General features: G+C 54.6%; 1 protein-coding gene and 1 long non-coding RNA gene across 9 annotated transcripts in view; one reads left to right on the top strand and one right to left on the bottom strand.

Annotated features, from left to right (window-relative positions):
- The window catches only part of ZNF710 (zinc finger protein 710), a 72835-nt gene that overhangs the window by 40068 nt on the left and 18146 nt on the right, over nucleotides 1–14621 (top strand). For 2 of the 8 annotated variants that reach the window (XM_061158704.1, XM_061158705.1), the window contains exon 2: nucleotides 12095–12200. The exons of 5 other annotated variants lie outside the window; for them this stretch is intronic. In XM_061158704.1, the coding sequence (XP_061014687.1) occupies nucleotides 12095–12200 (106 nt within the window). Of the gene's footprint in view, nucleotides 1–9183; nucleotides 9258–12094; nucleotides 12201–14621 lie in introns of those variants that run through there. One more of the 8 variants, XM_061158706.1, reaches the window with a different exon arrangement.
- On the bottom strand, nucleotides 992–5125 carry LOC133067792 (uncharacterized). The gene is made up of 3 exons (XR_009695401.1): nucleotides 4385–5125; nucleotides 3140–3382; nucleotides 992–2642 (listed from the first exon to the last, which is right to left on the bottom strand). It is a non-coding gene; the product is annotated as an uncharacterized LOC133067792 (long non-coding RNA).

The following is a 14621-nucleotide window of genomic DNA, read 5'->3' on the forward strand; positions in this document are numbered from 1 at the left end:
GAGAGGGAAGGGTCTCCGTCAGACAAGAGGGAGCTGTTCATCACAGGTCAGGTGGTTCTCGCTGAAAAACCCTGAATTGGTCACCAGGATGCAGACACGGCCCTGGGGATGGTCTCTCTGCCTGGCCCCAGAGTGGGCCTTAACGTGTGCGAAGGGGAGGACCTGAGGTGGGCACAGAGCCCCCAGACCTCCCTTCTCTGCGGGAGCCTGGCCCCCTGGCCGGGGGAGGGCTCGGGGAGGCCGTGGGAACCTGGGCCAGGGCTGAGCGCGAGGGGGAAGGCTGAGCGGACGCAGGCAGCATCACCGGCTTTTTGGTGTGCCCCGGGTGGTCCAGGCCTCGGGGTGGTGGGCCTGCCTCGGCTGGCCCTGGAGTCCTGCACAGGAGGCTGGAAACCTGGAACGGCAGAAAGGTGGGGTCTGGCCGCAGTGGACTGCTTCAGGCAGCCGAGCAAGCCTTGGGGGTTAGACAGGTGTGACTGATGGAAGGCCTGACGGCTCCGGAGCGCTGCAGGGCCTGATGGAGTGTTGAAGCACGGGGAAGAGGGTTTCTTTCAGGGAACCCCCTGCAGGATGAGAAAGCAGAGGCCAAGGCCAGAGCCCAGCATCTCTAGGGAGGAGGAGGCAGAGACTCAAGGGCAGCATGACTGGCTGGAGCCGCTGCTGCCGGTCAGGGCCAGGACCCAGCCGCATCCATGGAGGAAGGTGGAAGGACAAGTCAGTCCCACCAGGCCCAGAGGTGGCCTGAGCAGGGCGGGACAGCAGGCCACTGGAGGAAGAACATCAGAGAAGTGGATCTGAATGCCCCCCTGAAGGATGGTTTATCCAGGAGACACGGGTGGAGCACCTACTGTGTGCAAGTTCAGTGGGCAACATACCCTCAGGAGGAGGACAGCCTGGGGCTCCAAAGGGCTGGGCTGTGTCCTGCCTCTAAGTCTGGGTGACTGAGACGGGGGAGCTGTGGGTGGGGATGACAGACCCTGCCTCCGGGGACAGGAGGTTTGTGCTCCAGCGAAGGGATGGAGGTATCCAGGGAGCAGACACCATCTCTCGCAGCATCTCCCAGAGCCGAGATCCTGGGGCCAGGCCGAGAAGGGTACCACTGCCCCCCTGGCCCAGCCCGCCTCTTAAGACACCCAGTGCCAAACCCACACCTGCCAGGGCGAGCCTGGCTGCCCTTCGGGTTTTTCTGGTTTGAGCAAGAACATCTTACACCCCATTAAGGTGCCTACAGCACCTGGCCTGGAGATGAAAGGGGAGCCCAGGAAGGCAGCTCGCTCCTGGCAGAGGCAAGGTGATCAGGCTTCAGAGACAGACCAGTTTCCTGGGGCCCCCAGCCACTCACTGTTCCAGGGTGGCAGAGGGCCCGATGGTCAGTCTGCCCTTCAAGACCTGGCACAAGGAGCTGGCTCTTCTAGGAAGTCGCTTTGTGGCCCCAGGCCAATTCCCGGCAGCTAATAATAGTAGCAAACAGGCTGCTGGGTTACACTTTACATGCTTTCATTTCTAAGGGCAGGTCCTGTTGGCACCCAGCCCCACTTTAGTCAGGAGAAAGGGGATGGGAGGAAGCAGAGGTGGGATTTGAACTCGGGCCTTCAGATTCCAAAGTCTCAGCTCTAAACCAGCACTTCTCAACCTGTCTTTAAATTATAGTAAATCTACATATGAACAAGTTGCGTTCCGAGAGCGTGTTCCTTAAGTCCAGTTTGTTCATGAGTCCAACAAAGTTAGCCTGGCTACGCAACTAACACAACTGGCCATATAGTGAAGAGTGAGGAGAGTTAGTCACTCAGTCATATCCAGCTCTTTGCAACCCCATGGACTGTAGCCCACCAGACTGCTCTGTCCATGGCATTCTCCAGGCAAGAATACTGGAGGAGGTTGCCATTTCCTTCTCCAGGGGATCTTCCCGACCCAGGGATTGAACCCACATCTCTTGTGTCTCCTTCTTTGGCGGGCGGGTTCTTGACCACTAGTGCCACCTGGTAAGCCCCACACAGACTCTGTGCTATGCTGTGCAGACTGTGGTCGGTATTAAATTAGATAACGCTCTTAGACTTGGCACAGGCTGGCACTGGTGTTCTCAGGACCGCCAGCCAGTCTGCTAACATCAGGATTATGCCACCAGCCGAACAGGAATAAGAACACTGCCTACACAGGTGCTGCCCATACAGACGGCGGCTCAGACCGGGCGGGGAGGACCCAGTGGCATCGTGCCCGGGAGTGGCTTTGTAAACCGTCAAGGGCTCTGCCTGGACGAGCAGGTGTGCTTGTCCCCCTGCCCGGCCTGTGTTTCTGGGTCCCAAAAGAGCTTGTTTCATCGTGCACTTTGGCACTCTGATCTGGGGGTGTTCGGAGGAGGCCCTGCGTGTTCCTGAACCAGGACTCTGAACAGTCATGGCCACAATGCTGGAAGGAATGTGACCCTTGGCTCTGGCCCACTCACGTGTGCATGTGCGTATGCGTGGTCTTCACCCAAGAAGCTTCCTGGACATTTTAGTTTCAAGGAATCGAGGCCAAAATGGGGGGTCTTCCACTCTGCCCTTCACCCTGTGACCTGTTGGGGCGGTTTGCTGAGGGTGGGTCATCCCAGCTGGTAGCATTGAGACTAAGAAGGTGCCCAGTGGTCCCAGAGACACTGCATTCTGATGAGAGGAGAGTTGGGTGTTGTCAGTCTTTTAGAAGCGTGTTCTCTTTAAAATTGTCTGTTTATTTTTTTTGACTGTGCTATGCGACTCGAGGGATCTTAGTTTCCCAATCAGGGATCAAACCCATGCTCCCTGCAATGGAAGCACAGAGCGCTAGCCACCTGACAGCCAGGGAATTCCCAGAAATTTGGTCTTTTGAGCCATCCCAGTGAGTTGTGAGATTTTAGAAAAGAGAAAACATCGGGCATCTGACAAGGGCTTCTCCAGGTGCACCGGGATGGACTTCCCACCTCCCCAGGGCTCCATGGAACGTCCCAAGAGACCCTCACCCCACCCCTGTCCAGCAACCCAGGGGCTCTTGTGTGGGTTGAAACTGGAGCTGGAAACTTCCTTCAAGACTGGGTTCAGTTCCAGCATCTCTCCCTGTGTACCTGATTTGGTTACTTTTACCCCTCAAAATAGTAGCTGCTTTTTCCAAATGTTAGTGCACTTACCATTCCTTTGTAGGTCTTAACTGCAGATATATTTAGTGATATTAAGAAAGTATCGTGCTTCCCCCGTGGCTTAGTGGTACAGAATCCGCCTGCAATGCGGGAGATGTGGTTCGATCCCTGGGGAGATCCTCTGGAGAAGAGAATGGCAACCCACTCCAGTGTTCTTGCCTGGAGAATCCACAGACAGAGGAGCCCAGCAGGCTAGAGTCCATAGCGTTTGCAGAGTCGGACACGACTGAATGACTGAGCACACAAGAAAATACCAGATATTTGGGGCCTGTGGGTGAATCACATAGTGTGTTTATATATGTTGCAATGGTAAAAGCAAAGAATTTCCTTTTATCAAATAATGGCACCTGTGCCAGTATTTTCACTCACATGATCTCAGCCGTCTTGTCGGAAAGGCAGCCATCCCTCCCGTTTACACTTAAGGAAACTGAGGGTCTGAGAGATGAAGCAACTTGCCCCAAGACCTTACAACCAGGAAGTGGCCTGGCTCACTCCAGGCCCTCCTGCCGCCCTCGGTCATGGGGCCTCGCCCTGCCCTCCACCACGGCCCCCTCTGAGGAACCTCAACCCCACAGGCTGTCCCCACAGCAGGTGGTGTGCTGAGGAAACCCTCAAGTCCACCGCAAACACCTCTGGTGAAGGCCAGACGTTTGCTTGGTTTATAATATCGCCTCCACTAAACTCATTTGGCCTTTGCGACACGTACCACATGCATTTGAATTTTAGCGCCTGGGGACAGGTAGTCCACAGCTTAGCACTCTGCAGGTGAGGTTTTCTAAAGCAGGGGTCCTTACCCTGCAGAATCTAATGCCTGATGGTCTGAGGTGGAGCTGATGTGATAATAATAAAGTACGCAGTAAATGTAATGCACTTGAATCATCCGGAAACCAACCACGCCCCTGCCCTACTCCACCCCACTCCTGTCCGTGGAAAAATTGTTTTCCACGAAACCAGTTCCTGGTGCCAAAGAGCTTGGGGACTGTTGCTCTAAAGGGCCTCAGTGTCATCCTTTATGATCCAGATCAGAGGAAACTGGTCTGCACTCTGGGCTGAAACAGCCACCCTGGCCACCTTCTCTGATGTCTGTGGACCCGCCTGCCCTCCAGGCCCTCCCGCCCCACTGCCCTCCGGCCAGGTCACCCCAGAGGTCTCTGCCCTCTGGTCCTCCTTCCACCTCTCCTCCAGCCTGCAGGTGAGAGGTTCCCCACCCCCTTTTAATCCTGGGAGAGTACAGACCCATCCGAGGCTGGCTGTGTCACCCCCGTCCTGTGGCTCCAGCCTCTTTCCCCTGCTTCCTCTCCGCAGTCTGCCCTGAACCTCTCATCTCACATCTGCATGTCGCAGGGGATGCCCCCTGGCCCCACCTTCATCCTCCTGGCTGGACCGCAGGTGTCCACCCCTCACGTGGGTTCTGACCCACAACTCGCCATGTGACAGGGCAGGTTGTTAGGTGACTAAGGAGGGAACAGGCGCGGTCCTGCCGCTGATGATGGCTCGCATGGACGGCCGCGTGCGTCTCGCCTGCGTGTGTACACTCTCGGGCTGAGTGTTTCCCCAGCTGTCCCTCCCCTCCGGAGATACTTGAAGGCATTACGTGAATGAGGGAGGCATTCTTTACTCCTCTCCTGGCATAAATCCGGAATCGACTTGGGTGTGTGGGTGACTGCAAAATAAATGTTGATTACAGCATTGGCAGACGCTGCCAGGGACGCTGCTGGGCTGGAGGCCCGGGATGAGTCACGCCGGCTGCCGTGAGCGAGGAGAGGGCTCCACGGCCAGGCCACCCTCCTCGGCCGTCCTCGGCCCTCGGCACATTCTCTGCCTGCTGCTCTTCTGCCTTTTCCCCTTCCCTTCATCTCTCGCTGCATCAGATGGGGAGGTGGGCGGGGGCTTCCCAGCCAGGCTCTCTCCTCGCTAGACTGTCCCAGCCTCTCTCTGTGTACTGCATCCCGTAGCTCATGCTCATTGGCCCGAAGGGCTCAGCTCTGGGAAGTGGAAACCTGGATCCTGTGTCATGGATGAGGGGCCCGAGGTTCCCCCAAACCAATACGTAACGGGGTGAAGGTGGACCCCACAGCTTGTGGAGTCTCTGTTGACTCCCAAAGTGCCCATTTACTTGCAAGCATCTTCCTGACACCTTTAAAAAAAAAGAAAAAGCAAAGTTGCTCTGTCTTTTTGTGGTACCTCATGCTTTTTGTGCTTTTTTCCTCTCCTGTTTCGTGGTTCTTCGTCTTATCTCTGAAACCAAAATATGAGGTCCCTGAGAGTGGGATCTGTGTGTCTGACCAGCCGCCGTCACCAGCCTGGCCCAGGACGTGGATGATGAACGGGGTGATAACATTAGCATCAGCTCCCGGTAGTCGAGTCCTTACTGCGCACCACCAGCCTTGTTATCAAACATGGCACGGGCGGGCTGACTACTACCCACTTTATTTAAGGAGCTTCAACGTTTGCACGTGTTGGTATCCACCAGGGGCCCGGAACCCATCCCCCACGGATACCTGCATTTCCCTCTTTACTTTACCTTAAAGAGCACTTCAGGGACTTCCCTGGTGGTCCAGTGGCTAAGACTTCTGCCCTCCCAGTGCAGGGGGCCTGGGTTCTACCCCTGGTCAGGGAACTAGAGCCCATACACTGCAGCTGAAGATCCCACATGCCACAGCTAAGACCTAGCACAGCCAAAATTAAAAAAAAAAATTTAAGCACTTAAGTTAGACCCAAGAATGAAACCCAAACTTCACTCACTCCTCTCATGTGTATCCTAGATGAAGTGAGTTGGGTGAGTTACTCCTTTATGCCTTGGTGGCCTCCTCTGTAACGTGGGTTTGTCATCAAGATGTCATGCTTGGGACTTCCCTGGCCTTCCTTTCGTTAAGACTACACTTCCAGTTCAGAGCCAGGGAACTAAGGCCCCACATGCTGCGTGGTGTGGCCAAAGGGAAAAGAAAAACGGGTGTCATGCTTTCTGCCCATGATCTCATCATGCAAAAAAACCTGGCCTGAAGGAAGGGCTCATATGCGGTGGATCCTTTTGATGTCTCTGTTCCTTGTCTTACAACAAGGAAACCAAGTCCCAAGGAGGTTGAAGAACTTGCCCAAGGTCACCTAGCTCATCCATGGCAGAGATGGGGGTGTGGGCTAGGCCTGCCAGACCAAGAGCTGGGTTTCTTTCCCCTCTGTGTCAGTCACTCAAGTAGTATACAACTCTTTGAGATGCTATGAACTGTATCCTGCCAGGCTCCTCTGTCCATGGGATTCTCCAGGCAAGAATACTGGAGTGGGCAGCTATTGCCTTTTTCAGGGGGATCTTCCTGACTCAGTGATCAAACTCCAGTCTCCTGGATTGCAGGCAGATTCTTTAGCGGCTGAGCCACTGACTGGGGAAGCCTTGAGGGGCTGTCCTTCTATGCCTCCCTTCCCCCTCCGCTGCTGCCCATCTCTTCCTCCTTGGGCCCTGCTCCTTTTTCCAGATGTGCTCAGCCCACCTTTTAGGGGAGAAACAGAGAGGTCATGTCATTGACATCTCCTTGGGCTTGGTAGGCCTGGATCATTGGGCCTTGCTGCGTCCTGAGGCCGGGACTTGCCAGCTGCTTGGATGGGGCAGGCAGGAGCTACTCCGGAAGGGCCTTTTGAGCCCAGGACTTCGTGGCCACCAGTACTTCCTCCCTGGCCCACAACACAGCTCAGCTTCAGCAGACGCTCAAGCTGCCCGTGGACTCCTAAAGGGGTCCAGGGCCCTTTTTTTCTCCATGTGGCTCTGGTTTTCCAGGGAACTTGACAGCATTTTCTACCAGCTCCCGTGTTTTCTCTGTTACTTTGAGACACTGGGGCCTGGCTATGATCGGCTTGCTTTGTTTTCGGTGGTAGGTAAATCTGCTTCTCTTGTGTTGAAGGCAGGGGCTACGGTGGGAGTCGCCCCTTCCCCTCCCAGGAACACAGAAAGAAGAAAAGAAAAAGGGGCATGATTGTAAGCTGCTCAGATCGCATCTTCACCTCCTACTGGCTTGGTGACCTGGACAAGTAACAGGCTTTTCCAAGCCTCAGTTGGCTTATCTGTAAAATGAAAATAAAGATGCCTAACTCCCTGGGGTGGCTAGGATTGCGCGCCTGGAAGGTAGTATAAGCTCAACTAATGGCAGCTAAAAAGAAGTTGGAAAAAACTGACAACCCTTACTTCCGTCTTCACCTGTGGAGACAGGACTGCCCTGGTGGTCCAGTGGTTAAGATTCTGCGCTTCCACTGTAGGGGGCACAGGTTCGATCCCTGCATGCCACGCGGCATGGTCAAAAAATCTAGAGTCAGAGACGTGCATCAGAGAATCTCCACCGGTCGGTGCCACCTTTGCTCAGAGGCCATTTAGGATCACAAGGGAGAGTGAATTATGAAGAGTGGGTGTGAATTTCGCTGTCGTGTTTGGCGTGAGTGGAGCTGGGTACCACAGGATCGCCATGGGCCCCAGACTGGGACGGGGCCCTGTGTCTCATGCATACATGCACACGAGGCAAGGTGGGGCCTGGAGGAGGTGTGGGACGTGGGGCAGTGTATGTGTGGACTTCTGAACTGCAGTGATTTCCTGCGGGGACAGGGATGGAAAGGGATGCTGGGCCCAGCTTAACCCTGAGTCTGGGTCTGGGCTTGTTCTCTCCTGAAGGGGCCTCTGGTGCCTCCCCTAGCCAGACCTCAGAGAAGCAGGGCCAGGCCCCCTAGGGTGCCCCCTCTCCCAGTGAGCCCTCGTCCCCTGGACACCCCCACCTATGTTTACTTTCTCCCTGTGGTTGCGTGTGTGCTCAGTCATGTCCGACTCTTTGCAACCCCATGGACTGTAGCCTGCTAGGCTCCTCTGTCCATGGGATTTTCCAGGCAAGAATACTGGAGTGAGTTGCCATTTCTTTCTCCAGGGGTCAGTGAGGTCAATAGAGGGTCTGCATGGTGGCAAAGCAGGGGGTCCATTCTGGGATCTGTCTGAGTCTAGCCCTTGGAAAGAAAGATGGCTGGAACTGATGAAATAGGGTTTCTTTTTTCTCTTTTCTTCTTCTTTCTTCCCTCCTCCCTCCCTTTCTTACTCCCTCCCTCCCCTCTTCCCTCTCTCTTTCTTTCTTTTTAGCAAGAGATAAATAAATGTCGCCCTGAGATGACAAGAGAATATTGAAAGAGATAAAAAGGCGAGTAAAAGGGACTAGAGACCAGAAGCAAAGGACAGAGGGGGATTTGGGCTATATACCGCAATGAGGGGAGAGATGAAAGAGGAAAGAAAGAGATGGGAACGCAGGACCGAGTGGCAGAGCAGAGGATGGGGTTGCCACGGAAACAGAAGGAGGGAGAGGAAGAGGGGATGGAGAAGGCTGAGGGCTCAGTGCGGGAGGGGCCTGAGACAAGGCTGGGGAGGAGGAAGGGAAGCCAGGAGGGGCGCCCAGGTCTGAATCGGGTCCTGGTGTGGAGAAACTGAGGTTGGCAAGGAAATAAGAGCTGATCCAGAAAGCTCATCCTCACCCAAAGGTGGCAAGGTGAAGAGAGCTGGGCCTGGGCCCCTGGGGCTGGCCCAGCTGGGGTCTGCCCTGCCCAACCCATCAGGGACTGCCTCTCTTTAAGCCTCAGTTTCCACAACTGTAAAATGGAAATGGTTCTCCTCCCCAAGAAGGCTGCCTGGAAGCCTGGAAACCACGCACTCATCACAGGACCTGACAAAGGTCAATCCCAATAAAAGTTCCCGATGTTCCTTCAGTTGTGATTCTTATCTTTGTCCGTGAACTTGTGAGCCCAAGTTTTGTTTGTTTTTCCCTGTTACATTACGCTGGTGATCTTTGGGTCCGGATGAGTGTCCTTGTTTCAAGAATAGACTTGCTTTTTGCTTCTGGAATTGGAGGAAAGACACAGCCTTGCAGAAACATGAAGCCTGCTGTTCCTTCTCCTGGGAATAGGGACAAGTCCTGGAGCTCAGGGAAAAGAAGCACAGACCTGGGGGAGTCCACCCAGGGCTCGGCAAGGGGCTCTTTTTTTTTTTCTTCACACTTGAAATGGATGTTCTCAAAAGGCGCAGCGACTCATTCTAGATGTGCACCGTGCGAGGATGGCACTGTGGATACACAGACGTCTTCTCAGCCCTCTCATGGTCTGTGATCTAACTGGGGCACCAGACATTGAGCAAATAATTACACAATTAGATCTGTCATTGAAAATTGTGGTAAAGCCCAGGAAGGAAAAGCAGTAAACTTGTAACTGCTTAGAACTTGGGGGACCAGACCTGGCTCGGGAGAAGGGTGGTCAGGGAAGGTTCCTGAGGAAGTGATGCCCGAGTTGAAGGCTGGAGGATGAGGGACAAAAGAGCATTCAAGGCACCGGGAATAGCTTGTGAATCTGTTAAAATAGGGGAAGGCCACATGGCTGGAGGGTGATGAATAAGGGGACAAGCAGTGCTATGAAGTTGCCACGTAAGAAAGGGCCAATTGAGCAAGTTCTTATAGGTCTTGAGTGATGTGTCTGGACTTGGTGCAGCCAACAGCCTGGGGCAGCTGCCATGTTTGCTGTGGATGGATGGATGGATGGGTGGCTGGGTGGATGGAAATGCACTGGGAATCGAGCGCTGTCAGTTTGGTGCCCATTGTGGGGCGGGAGCCTTGGGGCCTCGGTTTCCACATCTGTAAAATGACAGCATTGGACAGGAGTGCCCCCAAAGGCCCTTCCAACCCTACTGATGAAGATGCCAAGACCAGCCTTGAAGATGAGGGGTCTTCAGCGAGGCCACGCTCCTGCTGCGGGAAAACCCAGCTTGCTTTCTTTGTGGCAAGCAAGGCATCAGGCCGGAGGAACCCTAGCCCATGGCCCTCTGGGGACCCAGTGACTTGATGTCAGAGGCACACGTCGCCCCTGTACCCGAGGAGGATGCCGTGTGTTCTGTGTGAAGCTCTATAAGCAGCTCAGTCTTTGTTCCTGGCAGTTAATTAGATGCCCTGTTATTTGGGGCTCATTTCTACAAGGGCTTCCAGGTGGCTCAGTGGTAAAGAATCTGCCTGCCAATGCAGGAGAGACAGAAGACAGGGGTTGGAGCCCTGGGTCAGGAAAAATCCCTGGAGGAGGGCATAGCAACCAAGAATACTCCAGTATTCTTCCCTGGAAGATCCCATGGACAGAGGAGCCTGGCGGGCTATAGTCCATGGGGTCGCAGAGAATCACGGGCACTCTCTACAAGAATCAGGAACCCACTCAGTTTTCCTCAGGACAAAAGGGTGAGTGAGGGTCCCCAGGCTAGCGGCAGGGGCTGGCACCTTTCAGGAAGCAGGACTCCCCAGGCCTTGCTTCTCCGGACATGCTCACTCCTTCCTCCTCGGAGGGCTGGCTCCAGCTGGCTTAGTGTCACTGCCCCTGAGTTTTGGCCTTACTCCACCTCACGTGCACCTTTGTGTATGAAGAGTTTGCTTGAGAGTGTGAGGCTTGATGCATAGCTGTGCTTCCAAGAGGGGTACCTCCATGGCCTAAGTCCATCTGGGACGTGAGAAGAAGCAGACCAGTGGCCTCAGCTCCTGTATGAACCGCCTGTGGTGGGGTGTAGGCATGGGTGTGCTGTGTGGGGGCCCTGGTCTGGGCATGGGACCCCTCGGAGTGGGGAGGAAGGGCCATCAGGTGCAGGCGTCACAACATCCATGGGAGGGCACTCTTCATTACCCTCAGGCCCAGGTTATGTGTGAGTGCCCATCAGCTCTTACTAATTCATTTTGAGAATCAGAGTGAATTGGGAAGATTTGGAGAAATATGATATCCAGGCCCCAGAGGCAGAGATTCTGATTTAACTGGCACGGGCGCCGGTGCTCTCATCAGGCAGTGCCAATCAGACCCTGGGAAGCCAGGACCTCTGCCCTTGGAAGAGTTTGAATTGAGAGTGGGCCCAAGATTGTGCGTGAAGAATCCCATGGACAGAGGAGCCTGGCAGGCTACAGTCCGTGGGGTTTCAAAGAGTCGGACACGACTGAGTGGACTAATACTTGGGGGCTGCTCAGGTCACACTAATGGTAAAGAACCTGCCTTCCAGTGCAAGAAACGTAAGAGATACAGTTTTGATACCTGGGTTAGGAAGATCCCCTGGAGAAGGAAATGGCAGCCCACTCCAGTATTCTTGCCTGGAGAATCCCATGGCCAGAGGCGCCTGGTGTCTTTCTCTCCAGACAGTCCCCTACAGTCACCGTCCTACGGGGTGGACCTTTGGTGGGGGAGAGGGCCCGTCAACAGATACAATTGTGAATCATGACAACTGTATCAGCGTTCTCTAGAGAAACAGAACCAGCAGGATATATACACAGAGAGAGAGAGAGAGATTTATTTTAAGGAATTGGCTCATGCGTTTGTGGAGGCTGGCAAGTCCAAAATCTGCAGGGCAGGCTGGCAGGCTGGAGACCCAGGCAGGATTTCTGTGATATGCAATCCCCTTCTTCTCTGGGGAAACTTTGAGGTTTTTTTTCTGAAAACTTCAGAAAAAAATCAGTTGAAAACTTCAACTGATTAGGTGAGAGCTGCCCATGTTAAGGAGGGTAATCTGCCTTACTTAAAGTCAGCTGATTGTAGATGCTAATCACATCAACCATGACATCAGAAGATCCAGATTGTTGTTTGACCAAACAACTGGGCACCCAGCCTAGACACAGGTAAAATTAACCTCATGTTCCCAGGCTGTGGAAGAGGCCTTCGCCCTGCCCCCAGGCAAAGTAGTATCTCCTGGGAGGCCATGGCTGTGTGTGTGTTCTGTGTGGGCTCAGTCGCTCAGTCGTGTCCAACTCTTTGTGACCCCGTAGACTGTAGCCCACCAGGCTCCTCTTTCCAGGGAATTCTCCAGGCAAGAGTACTGGAGCGGGTTGCCATTTTCTTCTCCAGGGGATCTTCCTGACCCAGGGATTGAACTCAAGTCTCTTACGCCTCTTGCATTGGCAAGTGGACTTTTTTTTTTTTTTTTTTAACCAGTGAGCCACCTAGGAAGCCTGATTCCTAAAGAAGGAAAGGGTGTTCACCCAGTGGGAGGAAAGGAGCAAGTCCTGCCAGGGGAGTCAGCCTGTGCAAAGGCCCTGAGGTAGGAAACAGCACTGTGTATATTTGTGTGTGTGTGTGTGTAAGATGCAGACGTACAGGAAACTTTAAAAGAGGGTCAGGTAGATTTTGGCTGAGGATGGGCTTCTGGGCTTCACCAGCATCTCACAGTGTAACCTTGGATCAGTCCCTTCCCCCCACAGGGTCCTCCTGTGGTTTGTTGGGTTGGTGGCCCTGTATTGGCGGCCCAGCCACTCTGACCTCTGGAGCCAGAGCTTAGCAAATCTGTCCACGGAAAAAGGGGAAGCTGAGGCAGAGAGAGACTCCTGTAAGGAAGAGCCTTGGACACTTCCCCCTGGGCCACCCCACCCCCAGCCTGGCCGCCTCATCAGCTCCAGAGTCCAGTGAGACCTTGTGGGCCGGACAGAAGTGAGACTGTGGCAAGGAGCCCTGAGGTTTGCACAAAGCTCCAGCCTTTACTTTCGCTTCCTTTTCCTTTCATGGGATGTGAGCGGAGTTTACCCTTAAGAGGGGGACAACAGAGGAAACAAAGGGGGTGGTTTTGCTCTAAGCTGAAGTCCTGTGAGTGACTTTTTTTTTTTTAACAGTTGTTTTCATACCTGACAATCCCTACCCACCTCCCTGGGCACAGACACTGGTCCTGTCCCCGCCATTCAGAGTTCAGCCTCTCAGGACCCAGCGGCTATTCTGTGGGGGCCCTGTACCCGCCTGAGCCCAGTGCTTCACCTCCCAAAGTTCCTGGTGCCTCGGGTTTTAGACTGAGCTTGCTCAGAGCAGCTCCCCCTGGTGTGGGAACTTAATGCTTCTTACCATGTCCTAGGACTTCCCAGGTGGCACAGTGGTAAAGAATCCTTCTGCCAATGCAGGAGACCCAGGTTCGATCCATGGGTCAAGAAGATCCCCTAGAGAAGGGAATGGCAACCCACTCTAGTATTCTAGCCTGGAGAATTCCATGAACAGAGGAGCCTGGCGGGCTACAGTCCATGGGGTCGCAAAGAGTCGGACACCACTTAGGATCTGAACAACAGCAACAACTTTATCCTCACAACCAAGAATGGCACCCAGCACCTGGCAGTGTGTTGAGTCAGTGACTCAGTTGCAGTACTGAAGGGGTGAACCTGCCTCCCCAGCAGGAGCCAGGGCTCTGTGGGGCCTCAAAAATCATCATGAGGGTAATGGGTCACAGGGTACTACTGAGTGACATCCCAAGACTGGGCAAAAGCCCCAGAGCATTCCTGTGTCTCCAGTTGGTTTTTGAGATGTCCTGGTGGCAAGAGTGAGGCAAGTAATAGCCAGATGGTCACAAAGTCTTATTGGTTCTTCCTTCCAAATGGCTCCTGTCTTGCCAGCCCCAAGCAAGACCAGGCCTCAACTGCTTTGCCCCACTGTCTGGTTCCCGGGGACATTGGTGGCCCTGAGCTCCATGACCCTCCCCTGGTGCCTGAAGGCAGGGGTCTCCATAAGAGGAAAGGAGCTTTTAAAGCAGCGTGGCTGAGAGGAAGTGGGCTTCTGTCTTGGGGAGGGAGGGAACCCCAGAAGACAGGCAGGTAAGCTAAGGATTAACCTGTCCTCAAGTTTCCAAGAAGCTGCTTGTGCCCATTTTACAGATGAGGAAACTGAGACCCTGAGGGACCAGGTGACTTTGTCCAGGGTCACCGAGCAAGTCACTCATTCATTCATTTGACAAGCTTGTGTCAGTGTTTTACAGGGACCTTAGCACAGCAGTAGATGAAGCAACAGTGAGAGCTCTGGGGGCCCTGGGGCCCTGCGGGGGGCTGAGGAGGCCTCCTGCTGGGCCTCCAGGAATGAGACTGTGTCTTTCCCCAGGGACTGGCCTGGCCTTCAGGCCTGGGGGGGTGATGCTAAACCCTGGGAAATAGGACAGCCCTGGGCTTCTGGTGTCACTGGCACAGTCCCCTCCCCCTCTGCAGGCTCCTCCTCCCCCTCCCCCTCCCCTGCTTTTGTTTCTTGGCCTCCACAGCCTCTCTCTCCCTCCCTCCTTCCCTCCCTCTCTCTCCCCCCCTCCTTCCCTCCCTCTCTCTCCCTCCCCCTCTCTCTGTCTCTCTCTGCTGCGGCCCCCCTCCCCCCAGCTCCCTTTGCAGGTCTTCACACTACAGTCAAGCAGTGATTCTATTTCCTCTGTCTCCCTGTCTTTTCCATTCCTTTTCTCTCCACCCCGGGGACCAGGGTGTCCTCGTAGGAGGCTGAGGTGCATCCCCTCCCCGGGCGGCCCCTCATCTCACAGCCCAGGCAGTGCTGAGCCCAGGCCGGTCTGAGTTCCCCTTTCTCTGGGACACTGTAGACAGCTTTTGTTCTGAGCCCACAGGACAAGGGGTGGGAGAGAGGCCTTGCCCTGAGAAGCCACGTGCCGCAAGAGGGCCCAGGCAGATGACAAAAGGGGCCCTGAGGTGTGGGGCCCCGCCGTGGCGCACAGGTGGGGCTC

The sequence above is a fragment of the Dama dama genome, chromosome 13 (assembly GCF_033118175.1).
Source record: "Dama dama isolate Ldn47 chromosome 13, ASM3311817v1, whole genome shotgun sequence".
Classification (NCBI taxonomy): Eukaryota; Metazoa; Chordata; class Mammalia; order Artiodactyla; family Cervidae; genus Dama; species Dama dama.